This window comes from Acaromyces ingoldii (genome assembly GCF_003144295.1).
Source record: "Acaromyces ingoldii strain MCA 4198 unplaced genomic scaffold FA10scaffold_3, whole genome shotgun sequence".
In the NCBI taxonomy this organism is placed as follows: Eukaryota; Fungi; Basidiomycota; class Exobasidiomycetes; order Exobasidiales; family Cryptobasidiaceae; genus Acaromyces; species Acaromyces ingoldii.
The window spans coordinates 592,305-612,718 of record NW_020290249.1 but is presented as its reverse complement, the minus strand read 5'-3'; the positions used below and the strand labels follow the sequence as shown (position 1 = coordinate 612,718).

Genomic DNA, 20,414 nt, shown 5'->3' with positions numbered 1-20,414 from the left:
AGCTTCCAGTCTTGTGCTGATCTGCTCGTTACGAACAACAATCCATCTGATCACCATCATCATCAGGTCCAAGCCCTGACAGGCGTCGGACGAGGAGCCTGCTTCACTTGAGAAGCAGGCATGCTAACTCGTCTGGGCTGTGGCTTTTCACATATTTTAAACTGAAAAAAAAAAATTGTTGCTTTTCGCGCGTGGGCCCTCGAGTCACTTGAGGGGAAAAAAGTTGGCTGCCCGGGAAAGGCCGCTTAAGCAGTGGCAGGCAGCAAAAAGTTAGAGCGAGACAGGCCAGACAATCTTCTAGCCCGAGGACTGGACCGAAGACCGGACGATCTCCTTCTTCCTCTTCTTCTTCCTTCTGCTCTCCTACTCGACCACTACTTCAGCTTGCACAATGTCCCTTCCTACCGTCTCTCGCACTGCCCTCCGGGCCTCGATGCGCGCTGCTAGCCGCAGTGCGGCCGCCCCCTCGGCCGCGCGCTCCCTCTCCGCTCTCGCCCAGGCTGCCCCGCGCCCCTCGCTCAAGGCCCAGGCCCAGGCTGCTGCTCCTCTTGCTGTCCAGAGCAGGGGAATGAAGACGCTCGACTTTGCCGGCTCCAAGGAGGTCGTCTACGAGAGGGCCGACTGGCCCCTCGAGAAGCTGCAGGACTACTTCAAGAACGACACCTTTGCCCTTGTGAGTTGCGTCTGCTCGCTCTCCTAATGCATCCTGCTCACCACCCTGCGACACATTGTACAGCTTGGTTACGGTAGCCAGGGTCACGGACAAGGTGTGTATGGCTTGGAAATTGAGCCAACGACGGCAAGATGGTCTGACTTTTGCCCCTCATCCAGGCCTCAACCTCCGTGACAACGGCCTAAACGTCATTGTCGGTGTCCGCAAGGACGGCCACTCGTGGAAGGAGGCCGTCGCCGACGGCTGGGTGCCCGGAAAGGTGCGTTCAAAGCTCTCAAATGTTGTCGTCACCCACACCCAGATGCTTACACTTGCGCCCTTATAGAACCTCTTCACCGTCGAGGAGGCCGCCGAGAAGGGAACGATCCTCATGAACCTCCTCAGTGACGCTGCACAGAGCGAGCAGTGAGTACCATTTCTCAAACAAGAATGCCGACGGATGCTTACGCAAGCATAAATAGATGGTCCAACCTCAAGAAGTACTGCACCAAGGGCAAGACCCTCTACTTCTCGCACGGCTTCAGCGTCGTCTACAAGGAGCAGACGGGCGTCATCCCTCCCACGGACATCGATGTCATCCTCTGTGCCCCCAAGGGCTCGGGCCGCACCGTCCGAACCCAGTTCCTCGCTGGCACGGGCATCAACTCGAGTGTCGCCGTGCACCAGGACGTTAGCGGAAAGGCTATGGAGAAGACGGTGGCCATGGGCATCGCCGTTGGCTCGGGGTACATCTACGAGACGACCTTTGAGAAGGAGGTCTACTCGGACCTGTACGGCGAGCGTGGCTGCCTGATGGGTGGTATCCAGGGCATGTTCAAGGCCCAGTACGACGTTCTCCGCGAGAACGGCCACAGCCCCTCGGAGGCCTTCAACGAGACGTGCGAGGAGGCCCTCATGTCTCTCTACCCTCTTGTTGGCGAGCACGGCATGGACTACATGTACAAGGCCTGCTCCACCACGGCCCGCCGTGGTGCGCTCGACTGGGCGCCCGAGTTCGAGAAGGCGAACAAGCCCGTCTTTGAGCGCCTCTACAAGTCCGTCCGAGACGGCACCGAGACCAAGCGGACGCTCGACTTTGCCAGCCGAAAGACGTACCGCGAGGACTACGAAAAGGAGACGGATGCCATTGCTGCTCAGGAGATGTGGCGCGCTGGCCACGTCGTCCGAGGTCTCCGCCCCGGCCGCGGCGGCAAGGACATCTAATGTCCTACTCTTCTATTCTGCATCATCTGCCTGCTACAGGCATGCAGACCTATCAAAATCGCTCTTGAGGCCAATGTGACAGCTCTGGCTTACACTACTACTCTCTTGGACGAATTCCATATTATTGTTACCTCTGCACTCTATCTGGTCTGTTTCTTTGTCGTCTTTTTAGAACGCGTCTTTGATGAAAGAGAATTCCCCGGTTGGTGTCCGTCGCATGCCAGTCAACTTCTTAGCTTGGGTTCCCTTCTGATGGGCTTCTTTTTGCTCGCCATTGGCTTTTGAGAGCTGCGTACGGCGTGTAAGGTGGGAAGCTAGTGTGACGCTGGACGCAGAAGACCAAGCAAGAAACATCACGTCGTCGTACGCAGCGCTGGTGACGTTATCCAGCAAATTCGCCCTTCTGAATACCAGCCACACCACCAAGAAAACTTACCAAGATTCGAGCTACTTTTTTTTTTAAAGTCAGCCGGTGAATAAAAATTGCTGGGCACTGGCGGTCTGCAGGCAGACAGACCCTGAGGCGACGCAGAGGAAAAGCAGTGCCGCTCCACTCCATGCAAGTGGTACAAAGAAGGCATCGGCGTCAGTTGATGTCACTTCTTGGTAGTGGGACGAGGAGAAACGAGGATTTGTTTCCATGGTAGATAAAGTGCGCTTCCTTTGTTTCCCGCTTGCCCTCTCCTCTTTGCGACACCGACCCGATAGAGAAGACGTGAGAGAAACTGGGCGAGAGGCATTATCAGGCGAGCGAATCGGTACTAAATTTATCGTTTTGTTCCACTTCCAGGAATTTCACAGTGCTTAGTCGATCTGCATCATCCCAGCCCATCGAAAGGGTCGCATATCGTCAGACTCAGTCAAGCGCTTCCCCAAGTTTCCTCTGCTTCACCATCCACTCGAGGTATCAGCGACGAGGAAGAGCGATCGACGAACCGGAGCGGATCGCAGGCGCATCTCGGGAATATTTTAATCTTTACCTGGGAGCGGGAAGGAAAGTCGCCGGGAAAAAGCAGAAAAGGCGACAGAGGCTCAACAAACGCGGTGCTGAACGACGCCTCGATGGCGTCCACGTCACAACTCAGGATCAACGGCGACAGACCGAGTAGAAACAACAGCAGCATGCCATCGAAGGCGAAGAGAAGACGGGCGGGGGCTAACAGCTGGGCAGTAGCATCGGCGCTCGTTGGTCTACTGGCGGCTTCACTCTTGGGCTTGACGAACGCTTCTCCCGTCACCGATGCTTATGGCCGAGCCACCAACTCCTTGGAGCGGAGAGATCGGACAAACTACACGGATCCAAACGATCATGGGGGCCAGATGCTCACTGTGAGTGTTTCTTCTCCCTTCCCACGTTGTGACAATGGCTGATAGGAGGACAGATCATCCCAAATGTGCCGGGCTTGGGTGAGCCAATCAATGTCATCGTCTCGGGCCTCTCCGATGCGTCGGTTTTGAGCATCGAAGGGTTCTTGCTTTGGGCCACCTCGATCAACTTTGGCGTCTCATGCCTGGGCCAGGCGAATGGCACCAATCAGCTGGCCAACCTCGGCGACGGAAAAGGCAATGTAACCCAGGGTACGGGCGATGGCGACAATGGTGTACTTCGATGGAACTACGGCGATGCCTATGTGGGCACTTGCAAGGAGACATTCCAGGGTGGAAACCATTTCAGATGGTGGAGACAGGCCGGCACCAATGCCTTTTTCTTGGCGTCAAGTGTCGAGCTGGACCTTTCGACGAGTCACATGATTGCCCAGAATGGCTACAATGCTGGGAGGGACGAGCTGGGTGAGTGATACGAATCTATATTGCAATTGATCAACACCTGACTTGGCTGCTTTTCAGTCGGCAACGCCACGGCTTCCAATGGGACAAGGTGGGAGGCCTACAGCTACAACACGACCGTCGAATGGGTGCCGGCGGGTGTGCTGCTCAACGCTACGACCGATGGGATCAACCACCCTCAGATTGCCCTTGAGGGTCAGCCAGCCCAAGATGGGCGCATCGCTGTCCTAACGGTCAAGCAACTGACCAGCGGCCGGTGAGTTCCATCCATCTGAAGTGCACATCTCGGTCGGGAGCTGACACCCTCTGGTAGTGACTCGGCCATGAGCTTCATGCGAGCTCCTCCAATCTTGCTCTCCATCTTGGCCGCCCTTCTCATCGGCTTAATTACCTTTGCATAGACTTTGCTCCCCCTCCCTTTCCCTGCTCTACCCTCAATGTTCATTAGGATTCATTGTCATTATTCTCGCCTTCCGTCGCTCCCGTCACCTGGCTTCTTACCTACTTGCAATTAGAGACGATGTTGAGCATATATTTTGCCTGGACGACACGCGCGTGCGCTTTAGACTTCATGGCAGCTTGCATCCTCCACCTTCGTCTTCTTCCGTCTTTCTTCAGAGACTACAACCATGAATTCTGTAAGTAGCCCGAGTGCCCTCTCCCCCTTCGCGCTCATGCTCATCTTGCTCCCCCTGCTTCTCTGCCTCCGCCAGTGCGTCGGTATACGAAATGACCTGGCAGCTTGCCTGATCGCGACGGACTGCGTGCAAAAGGAGGGAAAGACGGGCCAGGAGTGCCTCCGGGATCACATGGACGAGCTGCCGCAGGATTGTCAGCACCTGTACAAGTCCTACGTCGCCTGTCGAAGGGGCATGGTGAGTGTGGAGAGGACTGACGGGAGGAAAAGGATGCTAACGAAGGCGCGCGGGGAAAACAGCTGGACATGAGGAAGAGGTGAGGAAGGTGCATGCTCATGAGGCAGGCGACGCGAATGGCTGACGATTGCGAGCACTCCTCAGATTTCGCGGGAATGCACCGACAGCATCAAGCGCCAACAATCCGCCCGGCGGGACATCATCCGTCTCGCCAGAGGCACCAGGACCCAACGACCCTGCGTCCGCTCTCAGTCCAAATCAAGAAGGTTGAGCTTGTAGCAAGGGGCTAAACATATTACATTACGTGAGGTTGGGTTGTGCTGTTGAGTGATTCATTGGATGGAAAAGAGAGAAAAGTCTGCATGTAGGCTAAGGAGAAGAGGCATTCGATCATGCCTTGACAGCCGACCTTGTCTGCCGTTTGGTGGCACGAGCGCGATTGCTTGTCCGCGGCGACGTGGCCTTCTTCCGCCTGCTGCCCTTGGACGAAGCACTGTTAGAGGGAGACACTCCGGCCTGGATTTTTTGTGGAGTGCCAGATGACGAGTTGTCCCCGCTGGCAAGGTTGGTGTTCTCGACCTGCGCTGTGGGCCCAGAGCGTTCCATCTTGGCGCTCTCTTCATCGGCGAGGGAATTGAAATCAGGAAGAGCGGCCACTTCATGCACCTTGTCCTTCTCCGGTTCCGTCCTCTGCTCGACAACCATGGCCATCTCCGCATCCTGCTCCGGCATCTCCTGCCTCTCCTCCTGCCTCTCCTCCTGAGTCGCCGCAACAGGTACTCCTTCTTGAATGGCTGCTGGACTGGTGCTGCTCACTGTTGTCGTCTCAACCCGCTGCTGTTCTTGTTGCCCGCTGCCTCTTCTCATGGTCGCGTCAAGCTTTGGCCTCTTCCTCAACTGTTCCTGCTGCTCGAGCCGGTCGCCAAAGGCCTTCGATGCGTCCTTGTTGGTGATGCCCATCCTGATGAGATTGGCATAATACTTTTGCTGCTCTTCCGCGGTGCGCTTGTGGGGACCGTTGGATTGACCCTGTCCTGCCATGGACGATGCGGGCCTCTCTGCTCGTGGCTATGTTCAGTATCGGCCAGTGTGGAAACAAGCAGCTCTTAATTTACTCACTCTCGCTGCGAGAGCCTGGGCTTCCTCCCGACCTCATCTGCTTCAGCGTCATGACGGCCCTCGCCCTTGCGTCCATCTTTTCATTTGGCCGATCTTGCTGCTTGGTCCTCGAGGCACCTCTCTTGAACTCATCGAGGAGCATCATGGAGAATCTTTCGAGCTCGTCTGCACATCTCGCCTCGGCGCTTCGAGGCCCATAGAAGCCCCTGACCGCAGACCACATTTGTGCCAGATCCGTGGCGAAGTCGGTCAGAGGATCTTTTCGGCTGTAGCTACCTGCGTCGATGCGCTGCGAGATTGTAGAAAAGTCTGCAAGCAGAAAAGAAGAGTCAGCACTTTGTGTCTCCATGCTAGAACACCACTGTACCCACCGGCTGGACGGCCGTTCCCAGTCTGTCCGTAGTAGTCATTGAGCTGGGCTGACATGGACCGTCGAAGGGTGCCGTTGCTCGGGTGTCCCTGCAGCTGATCAACAACGACGCGCATCATCTTGCACCATTCTTGGTTGGTAGCCTTGGGAACCTCCTCTTTCTCTTTGGGAACTGCCACGATCTTCGTCACTGACTCCTGCTGCTCCTGCTCCTGCTCTTTGTTCAGCGTCGCTTCCTTGACTGGACTCGAATTCGAGCTGGAGATGCTCCGCTCGACGGCCTCCTCTTCGTCTGATTCCGTCTCCATCGAGTCGGACACCGTGATTTCCGGCTTGCTCATCGATGCTGGCAGCGCGGCCTCACGATCTTGCTCAATAATGACGGTTGTAATGGCGGCCGGGGGTAGCTCTTTGTTACCCTCGACGCTTTCAAATAGGTTGTTTGCTTCCTTCTCGGGCTCGTCTGATACCACAGCTTGTCTCCCTTCGACTTCTGCGGCCTGCGCATCCTCGGTCGGCTGCTCGAATGGCAGATGGACGCTTTTGGCCGTCTGAGATGGCCCGCTGCCGAGATCCTTCCAGGCGCCCTGCGACCAGAGCTCGTTGAGGGGCGACCTTCGCGCACCGAGCACGTCCCTCGTCGGCGAGGCAATCGGCGAGGAGCTCGGCTGTTCCTCTTCCGGGTACTTTGTCTCTGCAGGGTGCGAGGCCCGCGAGTCTTGGGCAGCACCGATGTCTTCTTGGTGTCCTTGGATCATCTGTCTGAGCTTGCTGGCTGAGCTCTGCTGCTGTTGCTGCTGTTGCTGCTGTTGCTGCCGCTGCTGCTCCTCTTCAGCCGTCTTCTTCTGCTGGCGTTGAGCCGGCGAGGGCGTGCAAAGCTCGACGGCCGAGTCGTAGTGGTGCTGCTCCTCTTCTTGCGCTGCTGGCTGCAGCGATCGAGGAGGACCTGGTCGCATTCTTCCAAACACGTCCGACTCGTGGCCGTCGGGTCTCATCATCGTCGTCGCTGTTTCTGCCGTCGTCGTCGTCATGGTGCTGTTGTTCGGCTTACGTCGCGCCGCTTCTTGCTCCTCTGCGAGTCGCCTCTGCTGCTCCCTCTGAAGCACCTTTGCCGTATGCGCAGCCCTGGCGGCGGCGCCCTGGAAAGCCGAGGGTGGTCGTGCATGGTGGCTTGTCGTCTTGCCCTCATTGCTCACCACGTTTGCATCCCATCGGACCGACCTCGAGGAGCCGCTGCCACCGCCGCTGCCACCGACGCTGGTCGATGAGGACGACGAGGAAGAAGAAGAAGAGCCGCTGCTGCTACCACTACCATGCTCAGACATGCGCGCGGCTTTGAGGCTGCTCCGAGGCGTGTCTGCAATCCATCGGAAGACGAGGAGTTCACGATCGCGGATGAAGGGCATCGCATCGGGCAGCAGGATCGCGCCCGTGTCGTCGCCCAGCGTGATGTGAGGCGTGTGGTCCGGCGGTACTGGAAAGCGCTCGCGTGCTTTTGATACAAGTTGCTGAAGAGGAGGCAAGCAAAAAATCAGATGCTGCTCTACATGCGGTGACCTGCCTCGCTCATACTCACTTCGAGCGTGTCGGGAAGCGCAGTCACATAGCTTCGAGAGTCGCTGTGGGGGCCCTTGAGCACCACGGCTCGACCTATGGCTGTGACTGCCTGTGCCATCTTGACCTTCGGCCTCTATTCTCCTGTCTTGGATCTGGCCTGTGGTGGTCGTGGACGTGAAGCCGGCTGGCCACCTGCCGTTCAAATTGAATTCCAGCTAGCTTGTGAGCGCGCGTTGCTCAGGCGCGCTCTTTTCCCGCAAGAGACGCGTCCTTGAGCGTGCATAGAGAGGTGAGGGGCGAAAGCGAAAAGCCACGTGTTTTGAACTTTTTTCTGCCGCGGGCCAACTTATGTGCCTCGGCCTCTCTCTCCACCACAAATTGGTCGGTGCGCACTTCCTTCTCCCTATCGCGAAAGCCGGATGGGCGAGACACAGACGGCTCTGATTAGAAGGAAAAAAAATCCCACAGAAAACCCGCGTCGAGCTTCTTAAGAGGCGCCATTTGCTCCTTCTCGCTCCTTCTCCTCCTCTCCTTCTTCCTTATCAATCCACCCTCTTCTCTCTCGTCTCTTTCCTCTTTGCCTCGACTGATCGGAAATACGTAAGGTCGGACCATGGTGGACAACAAGAGCAAGACTGGGCCTGGCCCCGACACCAACGCGGTCCACGGTCAGACGACCGAGGCGGGTCCGTCGTCGTCGGCAACGTCGTCGCAGCCCAAGACGCCCTCTGCGCGCGAGCGGCTGGCCTCGCTGGCCTCGCACCTCCTGCCCCAGGGAAACACCGAGTTTGACTATGTCATCGTCGGTGGAGGCACCGCAGGCGCCGTCCTGGCCGATCGTCTGACGCAGGACAAGGACGTGAGCGTCGCCGTCATCGAAGGTGGCCCCAGCGACGTCGGCCTTGACAGGTGAGAGCGAGCAAGAAAGAGAGAGTGGACAGCCAGCCCGCATAGAGACTGACGAAAGCGCGTCCATCAGGGTGCTCGACCTGAGCCGCTGGCTCGAGCTCCTGGGCTCGGACCTCGACTATGACTACCCGACGACGGAGCAGCCGATGGGCAACTCGCACATCCGCCACAGCCGCGCAAAGGTCCTCGGCGGTTGCTCCTCGCACAACACCCTCATCTCCTTTCGCCCCTTCAACGCCGACCTGGATCTGTGGGCCGATGGCTACGGCTGCCCCTCGTGGCGGTCCTCCGCGATCCAGCCGTACGGCGATCGTCTGAAGCTCAACATTGTCCCTGTCGCTCCTCAGCAGCGCAACCAGGTGGCACGGGACTGGGTCCAGGCGTGCGAGACGGCGACGGGCGCACCCATGATTCGTGACTTCAACGCCCAGATTGCCCACAACGGTGGCTTCCAGCAGGGCGTCGGCTTCTTCAACATTGCATACAACCCCTACGATGGATCGAGGAGCAGCGCCAGCGTCGCGTACCTGCATCCCATCATGCCCCACGGCCCATACAGGCGAAACAACCTGCACCTGTTCCTCGAGACGTGGGCCCAGCGCCTCACCTTTGACGAAAAGGACCCGCAGCGGGTCCGCGGCGTCGCCGTCCGCACCAAGCACGGCCTCGAAAAGACGCTGACTGCGCGCCGAGAGGTGCTCGTCTGCGCCGGTGCCGTCGACTCGCCACGGCTCCTTCTCCACTCGGGCATTGGTCCCAAGGCCGACCTGGAGAAGGTCGGGCTGCCCTGCCGACACGACCTGCCCGGCGTGGGCGAGAATCTGCACGACCACCCAGAGTCGATTATCATCTGGGAGACCAAGGAGACACCGCCAGAGACGGTCATGTCTTCCGATGCCGGCCTCTTCCTCAAGGTGCTCCCCGATAGCGCCGAGCCGTTCCCCATGCCCAGCGTACCCGACCTCATGTTCCACATCTACCAGATTCCCTTTACCGACAACACCAACCGGATGGGCTACCCGCACCCGGACCACGCCATCTGCATGACGCCCAACATCTGCCGCTCCCAGGCCCGCGGCAAGCTCTCGCTCGCCAGCTCCGACCCGGCCGTGAAGCCGCTGCTCAACTTTCGCTACTTTGAGGACAAGGACTCGTACGACGCAAAGATTCTCGTCGAGGGCATGAAGTGGGCCCGAAAGATTGCACAGCAGTCGCCCTTCAAGGAGCACCTCGTCCGCGAGATTGCGCCCGGCGCCCACATCCAGACGGACGAGGACCTGAGCGAATACGCGCGCAGGGCCGCTCACACCGTCTACCACCCGGCAGGAACCTGCAAGATGGGCACGCCTGGCCGCGATGCCCACGTCGTCGTCGATGAGCGCGACCTCCGGGTCGTCGGCCTCAGGGGCATCCGGGTCGTCGATGCTTCCGTCATGCCTATTCTGCCCACCATCAACCCCATGCTCACTGTGCTCATGGTCGCTGAGCGAGCCGCTGATCTCATTACTCAGGATGCCTGGCAGAAGGGCATTCGAAGAGCCCAGTGGGAATAGTAGTTGCTTCTTCTTTGTACTCCAGTCGTATAGAATAGATGCCGAAAAAGACACCTTGTTTGACATCTGCAATCTGCAGAACGAAATCTTTGCTCCTAGACGCTCGTTTGTGGCTTCCATTTCTTTGGATTGGTTATTTCCTAAATCTAAACAAGTAGTGACTGATTGATTTTGTCACGCGGCTTTTGCCAATAAAGAGGACTCCATCGAGAAATCAGGTCATTTTGGGTGGGCCGATTGGAGATGGATGGGCCTATTATTTGACGGTTGCTTGCAACTACGTCAGGCAATTGAACAAGGGCCAGTCAGGCCATGATGGCGTCGTCCTCTATATCACCTCCCGGTAGTCAGAGTCAAGAGGATTCGCTCCTGCACCACAACAACCTCTCGGCCAGACAGATGCTCGCCGCTCAGCAACACTTTGGCATGGCGCTGCAGCAGCAGCAGCAGCAAAAGGATGCCATGGCTGCCGCCGCCGCTGGGGGAGCCTGGAGCGATGACCAGGAGGTGATGCTGCGCAACCTGCTGGCCAACTCCATCGACCACACGGCCTACCCTGTTGCCATGATGGGTGGCGCCAGTGGCGTACATCTCAACACCTCCAACAACAACCATGACGAGGCGCGCTATAACAGCGTGAGCCCCGCTGCGAGCAGTTCGGGCCTGCAGAGCCTGCACGACTTTATCCACAGCTCCAGCGGCTTCCCGACGCCACCCGAGAGCGACACGAGCGGCTACCACTCCAGCGATGCCAACTCGCCCGAGCGGAGGGGCCACGGCCTGAGCTTTGACTTTGCAAGCATCATGGCCGCCGGTGGTGGCAACGGACAGCAGACATCGCTGGACCCCAGCCAGCTCAGCTTCGACTTTGACCAGGCCATCCAGTCTGCCCTCTCTGCTTCCCACTCGGGCACCGGCTTCAGCAGTGCTCCTCCATCCGCAGGCCTCGATCCGAGCCTCGTTGCATCGACGCAGCAATATCCCTATGCCTCGATGCAGCAACAGCAGCAGCAACAACAACAACAACAAATGCAGCAGCAGCAGCAGCAGCAGCAGCAGCAAATGCAGCAAATGCAGATGCAACAACAACACACCTATATGCCTCCTCAGATGGCCGTTCTGGATACACGAAAGCGTTCAGCAGAGGAGCTCGCGGTCCGTCAGACTGGTCAGAGCGTAGTGGACCCCAGCAGAGCGACCAAGAAGACAAAGCGGCCTTCTTCATCGTCGTCACCGCCGCCAAAGCAGCAGCAGCAGACAACACAGGAGCCGAAGATGGAGTCGTCAGCGGCTGCTTACCTCACCCCAAGCTTCATCCCGCGGATGGAAGTGGGCAGCAATGCGACGGCGCGCGCAGCCGTCGAGCGTCTCAAGGCCAAGCGCAAGGCCGAGAGCGATGGGCGGATCAAGCAGGAGCAGGAAGCCGCCGCTCGCCTCGATGCAGCTACGGCCAATGGCACGGGTCGCAAGGCTTCCGTCAAGGGAGGATTTGAGTCGACGGCAAATGCCACACCGGCGCAGAAGCAGCAGAAAAAGGTGGCTCACAATGCAATCGAGCGTCGCTACCGTAACAACATCAACGACCGCATCACAGCACTGAGAAACGCCGTGCCAGCGCTGCGCGAACTCCGCCCAAAGAAGCCAGGAGGTTCGCGAAAGGGCAAGGCGGCCCAGGAGCAGGACCTCGTCGACGGTGTGCCCGCCGCCACGAAGCTCAACAAGGCAACAATCTTGGGGAAGGCCACCGACTACATCCGCTACCTCAAGGGACGCGAGACTCGTCTCGTCTCCGAGGTCGCCGGCCTGCGCGAGCTCGTCCGCAGTCTTGAAGGCGGTGAGGAGCTGCTCGAGCTGTGGGAGGGCGAGATGGAAAAGGTCGTGGCGGAGCAGGAGGCTCAGACCAAGGCCTCGTTTGGCGACGACAGCTTTGACATGGGCGACGACGAAGACGAGGACGAGGACGATGACGAAGAGGAGGAATCTTCCAAGACTTCGCCATCGTCGTCATCATCGTCGTCGCGCTACATGATGGGTGTATTCATGGGTGTCAGCGTCTTTGGTGGTGGTGTCGAGCTCGCTAGCGAGCACGTTGCCTCATCAGCCTCTGAGCACGCTCACAACGTTGTCCGCCACACGGGCGGCCGCGTTCTCGGAGCAAGCCACCAGCTACTGAAGCGAGGCATGGCCGCCACCCGCCTCAATGTCGGAACATCGTTTGAGGAACCTCACCACTACGACCACCTGCCTTCGCACCTCCTCGCCGTCGAGGTCGCTCGCGCACTTGCTCTCATCGCCGGCCTTGTCTTCATCTTCTGGCCCTTGATCTCGCCCATGATCTTTGGAAGGATCCGCAAGGCCAAGAAGCCGAGACGCACCGTTGTCGAGGAGAACGAGGCAGACATCGCCATCGATGACCGACGACGCAAGGCCATGCTCACCGCCTTGGCTCGCTCCAAGCCCGATGCCCGCGAGATGGACGCGACGATGAGAATCTTTGTCGGCGCACCGTCAAGGGCCATCTGCGGTGCCGCTGCCCTCGGCATCTTTGTTGTTGGGGAGAGCATGATCAAGCTCGGTCTCTCAGAGCGCAAAGTCTTCGCCTCGCCAGCCAGGGAAGCTGAGGACTCGGCTGTCTGGTGCAGACTGTTGGAGGTCGAGACGTCACTGGGCCCGTTGGCTCAAGGAAGCCTCCTCGCTCGTCTTCACACACTCCTCAAGGTCGCTACACTTCCCAACCTTGGTTCCTCGACCGAAGGTTCGCTGCTCAATCTGGCACGTATTCACGGAACAATGGCAATTGCAATGGTGCGCGCCGCTGGCGGTCACTCGCTTGTCATGCCCATCGCCGAGGCGAGGTGGGAGATGGCTCGCCGATGCCGACTTCTGTCCAATGACGATGACGAAGAAGACGAGCAGCGGGCCACGTCTGAGATCGCCCAAGCCTCCGAGCGGTGGCTTGATGGCGTCTTGGAGCTGCCCTTTGCCGAGGCGCTGGCCATGTGTCCGTCACCGACGGAAGTTGTCGGCGCCTTTGCGCCCAACGTCGATGCAGCTCACCGCGCCTCGCTCATCTCACCCATGCTGAGCATCGCTGCGACGCAGCAGTCAGAGCAGCTTGCCTCGATCTGGACCACGCTTCTTGGCAGCCTCGTTCGAGGCACATGCCCCACGGACACTCTGCGCGACGGACCTTCTGCCAGCGACTTTATCAAGCACCACTCTAGCTTCAAGGTTCGCCTCGATGTTGTTGAGGACGACGCGACTATTCGGGACGGCCTGACGGCGCAGATTGCTCGCCTGACGGCTCGCGCACCACCGCTTACGAGGAGCCGCGCACTCGCTTTCACAACCTTTGCTACATGGGCCTTGCTTCTGGGAAAGACCGGCCTTGCTCGACAGACTGCCTTGACTCTGCTGCCGATGATCGATGAGAGTGCCGCCGCGCGTAGTCTCGTCAAGCTCGTCCTCGCCGGAAACGCCGAGGTGGACGGCCTCGTCGACATCGAGGCAAAGGATGATGTTGATGCCTTGGCCGCTTCCACTCTGGGCTGGATTCGCTTCCTTCGCCTCTTCACTCTCTCGATGAGCGCCGACGCAGGCGAGGCTTCTAGAGTCTCCATCGTCGAGACTTCACTCTCGATTCGGAGATTCTTGGCGAGCGCTCGCCCTCGGCTCACCGAAGAAGTCCGCATCGCTGCGACTCACCGAGACTCGCTCGATTCTACGACTTCATCCATCTCCTCTTCTTCGACGCCTTCGGCTTCCGCTACACCAAGCATCCTATCAGATTCAACCTCGACCGCCACGCCCACTTTTGATGTCGCGGCTCCTGCGAGTGCCGTCTACGAGCTCGAAGAGAGCATCGATACATTGACAGATATTCTCGCCGTCCTCTGCAGGCGGGCCTCACTCTTTGGTGTCACCAAGAAGGGCGCCGTCGACTGGAAGACCGACGATGAGGGCAGCGACTCGGGCGTCGAGTGGGCCATCTGATATCTTGACTTGCCCTTTGAACAATGTAGACTACGATACCATATTTTGTTTTGCTCGATCTAATACTAGTCCTTTGAAGCAGCAACGGTGCTTTTTGGTTGGTTCCCTATCCAAACGCATCACGATATCAAAGAGGGAAGCCACACATGCAAGCCACGGCGCACAGAACAAAGGGATGCACGATCAAGACGCGATGAGCCTTCTACGGTTCGACCAAGACAATCTTGCTGCCGAGGTGAAGCGCCCCTTTGTCCTACTCTTCCTATGTCCAAGTTTACGACTGTTACATCATGCCACACCACCGGATCAAAGGGCAACTCCGGCCGTCTCCCTTTGTCCGAGCAGGGACCTTTGATCTTGTTCCTAGGGAAAGGTAGCACAGCGCGGCTTCCTCCGCTCTTTCTTCCCTTTGTACGGGCAAGCCACCTTTCTGTCCCTTTGTCTCATGCTTCCCCCCCTTTGTGAGAGCTGTCCTCCCTCTGTTGAAAACGATCTTCCGAGCTGCGCTTTCCCAAGTGAAATAGTGTCCTCTGTGTGCACCTCGCTAGCTTAGGTGCAGCAGTAGCCTCGATCCATTCTTAGTATGTGAAACATCTGCACCGACCTTGTGGAAACCTGCTCCTGAACGGAGTGAAGGCAAGCACACCAGCCTCCGAGCGTATTTGAAAAGGTCCGAAGCGTGGTCCAACTCGCATAAGCAAGGCTAAAAGGAAAGCAAGTTGTGGAAAGAGCGGCCGATGCGAAACAACTAGGGCAGCGGATAAACGAGATTGCAGAGAACAAGAGCAAGCCACAAAAGCGCGGCGCGCCTGGGACAAAGGGCGCCGCGCTTCAGCCCTCCTGGAGAATTCCGAACCGTGTCAGAGGTCTCATCGTCTTGTCACAAAGGGATAATGGCCGGGAATAAAGGGGCATTAGTACAGAGGTAGAACAAGGCAAGCAAAAGCAGGGAATTAAGGCAGAAGCCAATTATGCAGTACGGGCCTCTTGCCTCTTTCTCTTGTCCCATTAACCTCCCGTTGAGGTCAAGTGCCACACTCCAGGCGAGCTAGGACAACCTCTTTGTTTCATGAAAGGTGACTTAGAAGGCCACTCTCCTACATAGAGGGGCAACAAGCAAAGCCACAGTCACTGGCTACCGGAAGCTAGCAACGCAGACGGTCTGCGACGCTCAGAATAGCGTCTTTTTTGCACGAAAAACCGGCATCGCACAGCAAAGCATTCATATAGACATCCAAATACCCCATGACACGCTTCCCCATACCTCCTTTCAAGATGCTCCTCTTTACCGTAATCTGCGTCCTTTTCCTTCTCGTCGCTGCGCATACGTGCTGTCTTCCGTTGCAATCTCGCGATGGCGACCCGACAAATTTGCTGTTCCCTGGGGGAAGCATTCGCGGCCTTGTCGCAGGCTCGGGCGCCGCACATCGCTTCACCTTGCCCACTGCCCAACCTCCTGTGGGGGTTCTCCGTTTCGCCAGTCCTCAACCCGTCAAGCTCGACAAGCTAGTCTCCGCTGCCAACGGAAAGACTTTCGATGCTTCTGCGCTCCCACCAGCCTGCATCCAAGGAACGAACGGTCCGATCGGCGGCGCGGACAAACAGAGTGAAGACTGCCTCTACGCGACATTCTACAAGCCTGCAAAAGCAAAGATGGGCGACAATTTGCCCATCCTGGTCTGGGTCCACGGTGGAAGTGGCCTCTCTGGCTCTTCGACGGCGGCAGGACTGGATGGGAGCAAGCTGGCCTCGTCTCAAAATGCCATCGTCGTCTTTGTCCAGTACCGTCTCGGCGCCTTTGGATGGCTGCAGACGACAGCGACATTTGACGAGAAAGACCCACAAGCAGGCCAACAAGGCTCGAGCAAGCTCGCAGGAAATCAGGCCGTCCGAGACGTCGTGGCTGCCCTGCAACAGATCCGGAACGTGGGCCAATACCTTGGAGGCGATGTCAACAAAGTGACCCTGATGGGTCAGAGCAGCGGTGCACAACTCGTCAGGGCCCTGCTGACGACGCCAGCAGCAGAACCTCTCTTTTCAAAGGCCATCCTCGTCAGCGACACGCAAGACTACGGCCCCTCTACCATTGCGCAGAACAGCTTCCTGGGCGACCTCACCATGAAGTCGCTCGGTTGCGACGTGGGTGACGTTGCATGCGCACGCAGCAGGACAGCCGACCAAGTTCTGGATGCAACATTTAGTACCTATAGCAATGGGCCCGCACAGGACGGAGGGGTCGCGGCAGGCACGCCCTGGCGGCCCGTTATCGGTACGCAGTATATCCCGACGGCCCTCGAGCAGAACGCGGCTGCGGGCAAGGGCACCACAAAGCCCATGATTGTGTCGACGGTGCAAAATGAAGCGGGAAGCATCACGGCCGCCAGCTGGAAAGCAACTCAGCCAGGCGCGACAACGCTCGAGCTGGCGTACGGAAATCAAAGCGTATCTTTTGGAGAAGCGCTCGACTACATCTTCAATCAAGCCAGGGGCAACGCGGCAGCTGTGCTACCTCAGTACAAGTACGAAGTCGAGCAATCGGACGCTCTTAGACGCACATTCGAGCAGGCAGCCACCGATGGCCTTTGGCGATGCGCTGTTCAAAACAATGCCCGAAAGTGAGCTTATGCTCCCTGTCATCGTCCTTAGACGAATCTGACCCTTTCTCCTCGCCAGCCTCGCAAGGGCGTCTAGCCAGGTGTGGGTGGCCGAGTGGGCCGTCGGTGCCACATATCCAGACAACGCGAGTCGGAACTATTGTGTCGAAGATGGTCACGTCTGCCACGAAGACGACATTTTCCTTATTTTTGGCACGATGCCCGGGCCTCCGACAACGGCGCAAGAGACGCTCTCCCGCGAGATTCAGACGCGCTTCGCAAACTTTGCCAGGAATAGCATCCCAAAGGGACCGACAGGTGCCGTCGACTGGACGCCGATAGCAGCGGATGGCAAGAACCTCAACCTGCTTGTCATGCAGCAGGGACCAGGAGGGAAAGGCTTGAGCTCCATCGCACAAAGCCAGAGTCCCACGACCTGCGATTCAGACATCTGGGGGAACAAGATCCTATTCGATTGGCAGATGTACAGCTGATCGTGTCTCTTTACCGTAACGAAGTGCTTCCCTCCGCTTCTTTAGTGGACTCCTACCTCATCTATACCGATAACATTGTGCAGGTCACACCAAACTTGAAATTTCAACAATGAGCCCAAAGAAACGGGAGGTAGAGTACATAATTTACGAGAGGTCGTCGTAGCGATGCCTCTTTCTTTCGCGCTCGTCGTAGCCCCCTCCTCCGGGGCCGCCTCGTCCTCCCTGCTGCGCCGGAGGCTGCTGCTGCTGCATCCCACCGCCCATCGAACCTCCTCCAAAGAAGTTGGGATTGAAGTGACCCATGTTATTGTTCGGCCTTGGGCCCCCTCCACGTCCGCCAAATCCACCACGACCCATTCCCCCTCCCCCTCCCATGAATGGAGGCCGTCCAGATCCAGCACCGCCCGCCATGGCCATGGGGTTCATCATCCCCATCATCATTGGGTTCATCATCGGCATCCCTCCTGGTCCCGTAGCGCCAGCACCGGCACCCATTCGGATCGGAGCGCCTGCCATAGGAGGTGCATCATCTCGTCTTCTCGACATGTTGTTGTAGTCTCCCCGGCCGCGCATCATCCCGCCTCCCCTCATCGGTCTACCGTCTCTTGGCGGGGGGTCTATGGTCTTGTCAGCCTCTTTCCATGTGCCTGGGGAAAGCGGTCCTCACCTTTAGGTAGCGTCTTGAAAGGATTGCCATTGGCTGATGATGTCAAAGTCACAGCCGCTCGCTTATGGTTGATGTCGCTGGGAAGATTGCCGACTCCGTCAGTAGTCTGTACGACACTCGGCAGCGTAGAAGACTCACTTGTTGTCAAACCAGTCCTTCAGCCGGTTCGCCTCGTCCTCTGAGCCAGTTTCCATGTAAGCCACGCTGTAGAGAGGAGACAGATCAGCCAAGGGGCACATATGTCGAGGAGTGTATGATTGAGGCACTTACCCCTTGGACTTTCCGTTGACCTTGTGCTCGGAGAAGGTGATGTCCGAAAGGGCGACGTGGACACCCACTTGCCCTGCTACTCTTCTCAGATCCTCGTCCGAAACCCACTGCAATTCACTGGTCGTCAGCTGAGTGCGATCCTGGATGATAATGCGCTTTTGCTTACCCAATCGAGCTCGCCGACATATAAGGCATTCTGGACATTAGGATCTTCCACCTTTGGACGACCGGCCAATGCCTCGCGAGGAGACTCAGACGGGTATCCGCCCGACGCTCCTGCATCGACGGGCCTCCCTCCATCAAATGTTCCACCCTGGTGGTACGACTGTTGCTGTCCGGCCGAGCCACCGTTCGCCCCCGAAGATGATGAGGGTACCCTTTGGTCCATCTGTAATACGAGTAAGTTAGACGGAGCCCTGCGGCTTTTCCGACAGTGGAGATCTGCTCACCTTTGCATCTTCACTGCTGTCCTCTCGACCACGTTTGTCACCTGTGTCGCTGGGCCGCGACTCCGCCTCGGGCTTCACGTTCTCCTCCTCCTCTGCCTTGATCTCTCCACCATAAAGATCGGCGTCCTATTCAATTCATCCACCTGAGTAATTGGCCGTCACCCTTCTTGACAAGCTTGAGAACTCACGCCGTATAGATCAAAGCCATCGTCGTCCATGTCGTAGGATTTGTCGAAGTAGAAGCGGTAGAAAGCAGATCCGTGGGGCAAACAAGGAAAGAAAGGTCCGAGAGGGCGGTGGAAGGCTGCAAGGGAACGCTCTATTGCGCAAAGACGTCCATGCGTAAAGCAGCGGAGTACATGGGATGGATGAGAGCAGCGTGATTTAGCGTAGGAGAGGGCGAGGCGGGAGCAGAGCAGAACAGACGATAAGATACCTCTTCCCTGATAATACAGATGGTGCGCTTGTCGCTCGTCCTTCTAGCTACTCACAAGGGGGGCGACAAAAAGACGTCCTAGAGACGGCTTTGCAGGTGGTGAGATCGGGGAGCTGTTGGAATTCCAGGTTGACTTTTCTGCTCGCGGGTACGCGGCACGTGACCGTGTCCCTCTCAGTCTTGACCATGATGAAAGGATGAAGGTCCACAAGAGGTCCGCGAGTGAATGTGTGAATCGGTGCTATGGCATGTCATAGTAGTGCTATGAAGGTACATGAAAATGAGGGAAGAAGCTTTTGAGGTTGCTGTGTGAACGTCACTCCCGAGCTCCTCTCGGTTCACAAGCCAGAAAAGTATCCTACAAGACGTCCCGGAGACCCATTTACGCCTTGAGAACGTACTTGCGCCTGCCGAAGTGGATGTCCTTCTTGTGCTGACGCTCAGTGACGCGCTTGCGGTCGGTCTGCACGGGAGGATAGGGTAAGTGAATAGAATACTTAGAAGACCACTGCTCCCTCTCTCTCCCCAAGTGCTTGCGATATTCTGCCGACATCGTAGTCGAAATGCAGCGGCATCGATGAGACCAATACAAGACCAGGCCATCCCCTCCTTTTTCCCTCGATGACAATATGCTCTCCCACTTGTCACACCCGAGGTCGAGAGGTAGCGCTCCGCTGATTTGGCGGCGCTCGGGAAGAGGGAGAGAGTGCGAGAGCAGGAAAAACGAGTGCTCACCTTCGAAAGAGCCCGGCGGATAGCGCGGGTCTGCTTGGGGCGGAGGTCGAGAGGGAGGTGCTTCTTGTTCTTGTAGAATTCCCTGATGTTCTGGCGCTGCTTCTGGTTCATGACCGTGAGGACACGAGCGATCGACTTGCGAACGCCATTGCTGTAAGAGAAGAGTCAGCATTTAGATCTACACCCATACGCACTTTCCAGCACATCTCGCTCTCTCATGACCTCCTTCCTCCCTCCCAGCGCCCAGCTCCACCCTCTGAAAGATAGCGCCCGACTCCCATCCATCGGCGTGCCGACTCGCCTCCGCAGACATCGAAGCCCATCCACACCTGGCCTTGCATCTCGGACACCTTGCCCCTAGTATTGCCCTTCCCATCCGTTCCCTGCCTTCTACACGCCCACCACCGATGTACTTCGCCCCTACTTCCGTGAGACACTCACATGCGGGTGAGCTTGCTCGAAGCGCCACCAGCCACCTTCTGAACACGAAGCTGGAGGAGCTCCCTCTTGAGCTCGTCGAGCTGCTTTGTCAGGTCCGCCTTGGACTTAGCCTGGAGCTCGTGTGCCTTGACCTTGTTTGCCTTTGGAGTCATTGAGTCAGTCAATATGTCTACTTTGAGTCTGAATGAGGATGACAACGTACCATCTTGACTTGTCCGATTTGGTCTTGAGCGTCAGTCGAGATTGTCCCTAGACCGTCGACGTCGAAGTTCTGCCCGACATTGCACT

The 20,414-nt window shown here is 57.7% G+C and overlaps 9 protein-coding genes across 9 annotated transcripts; 6 read left to right on the top strand and 3 right to left on the bottom strand.

Annotated features, from left to right (window-relative positions):
- Positions 1-433: 433 nt before the first annotated feature.
- On the top strand, positions 434-1,876 carry FA10DRAFT_229466 (ketol-acid reductoisomerase; the record flags this gene model as incomplete). Its single annotated transcript, XM_025518791.1, has 5 exons — positions 434-673; positions 737-767; positions 832-932; positions 999-1,078; positions 1,135-1,876. The coding sequence occupies 5 exons, from the start codon at positions 434-436 to the stop codon at positions 1,874-1,876; spliced, it is 1,194 nt and encodes a 397-aa protein (XP_025377215.1).
- A 611-nt stretch (positions 1,877-2,487) lies between these two features.
- FA10DRAFT_102396 (hypothetical protein) lies at positions 2,488-4,196 on the top strand. Its single transcript, XM_025517830.1, has 5 exons — positions 2,488-2,591; positions 2,667-3,205; positions 3,259-3,667; positions 3,725-3,920; positions 3,978-4,196. The coding sequence occupies exons 2-5, from the start codon at positions 2,939-2,941 to the stop codon at positions 4,063-4,065; spliced, it is 960 nt and encodes a 319-aa protein (XP_025377214.1). The 5' UTR covers positions 2,488-2,591; positions 2,667-2,938; the 3' UTR covers positions 4,066-4,196.
- Positions 4,197-4,248: 52 nt separating this feature from the next.
- On the top strand, positions 4,249-4,870 carry FA10DRAFT_102314 (hypothetical protein). The gene is made up of 4 exons (XM_025517828.1): positions 4,249-4,302; positions 4,378-4,539; positions 4,602-4,618; positions 4,684-4,870. Exons 1-4 carry the CDS (start codon positions 4,294-4,296, stop codon positions 4,808-4,810), a joined length of 315 nt encoding a protein of 104 aa, XP_025377213.1. The 5' UTR covers positions 4,249-4,293; the 3' UTR covers positions 4,811-4,870.
- Positions 4,871-5,247: 377 nt separating this feature from the next.
- Positions 5,248-8,080, bottom strand: FA10DRAFT_102390 (hypothetical protein). The gene is made up of 4 exons (XM_025517829.1): positions 7,605-8,080; positions 6,030-7,536; positions 5,659-5,967; positions 5,248-5,607 (listed from the first exon to the last, which is right to left on the bottom strand). Exons 1-4 carry the CDS (start codon positions 7,701-7,703, stop codon positions 5,414-5,416), a joined length of 2,109 nt encoding a protein of 702 aa, XP_025377212.1. The 5' UTR covers positions 7,704-8,080; the 3' UTR covers positions 5,248-5,413.
- On the top strand, positions 8,013-10,141 carry FA10DRAFT_266533 (alcohol oxidase). The gene is made up of 2 exons (XM_025521535.1): positions 8,013-8,494; positions 8,565-10,141. Exons 1-2 carry the CDS (start codon positions 8,199-8,201, stop codon positions 10,045-10,047), a joined length of 1,779 nt encoding a protein of 592 aa, XP_025377211.1. The 5' UTR covers positions 8,013-8,198; the 3' UTR covers positions 10,048-10,141.
- Positions 10,142-10,285: 144 nt separating this feature from the next.
- On the top strand, positions 10,286-14,094 carry FA10DRAFT_266531 (hypothetical protein). Its single transcript, XM_025521534.1, has one exon. The coding sequence runs from the start codon at positions 10,360-10,362 to the stop codon at positions 14,038-14,040; it is 3,681 nt and encodes a 1,226-aa protein (XP_025377210.1). The 5' UTR covers positions 10,286-10,359; the 3' UTR covers positions 14,041-14,094.
- Positions 14,095-15,315: 1,221 nt separating this feature from the next.
- FA10DRAFT_293675 (alpha/beta-hydrolase) lies at positions 15,316-17,148 on the top strand (the record flags this gene model as incomplete). Its single annotated transcript, XM_025524429.1, has 2 exons — positions 15,316-16,655; positions 16,723-17,148. The coding sequence occupies 2 exons, from the start codon at positions 15,316-15,318 to the stop codon at positions 17,126-17,128; spliced, it is 1,746 nt and encodes a 581-aa protein (XP_025377209.1). The 3' UTR covers positions 17,129-17,148.
- A 59-nt stretch (positions 17,149-17,207) lies between these two features.
- Positions 17,208-18,808, bottom strand: FA10DRAFT_266530 (hypothetical protein). The gene is made up of 7 exons (XM_025521533.1): positions 18,703-18,808; positions 18,515-18,640; positions 18,232-18,453; positions 18,066-18,172; positions 17,934-17,999; positions 17,796-17,872; positions 17,208-17,745 (listed from the first exon to the last, which is right to left on the bottom strand). The coding sequence occupies exons 1-7, from the start codon at positions 18,730-18,732 to the stop codon at positions 17,273-17,275; spliced, it is 1,101 nt and encodes a 366-aa protein (XP_025377208.1). The 5' UTR covers positions 18,733-18,808; the 3' UTR covers positions 17,208-17,272.
- Positions 18,809-19,332: 524 nt separating this feature from the next.
- On the bottom strand, positions 19,333-20,331 carry FA10DRAFT_271765 (putative ribosomal protein L35; the record flags this gene model as incomplete). Its single annotated transcript, XM_025523113.1, has 4 exons — positions 19,333-19,413; positions 19,686-19,836; positions 20,127-20,266; positions 20,329-20,331. 4 exons carry the CDS (start codon positions 20,329-20,331, stop codon positions 19,333-19,335), a joined length of 375 nt encoding a protein of 124 aa, XP_025377207.1.
- Positions 20,332-20,414: the final 83 nt, after the last annotated feature.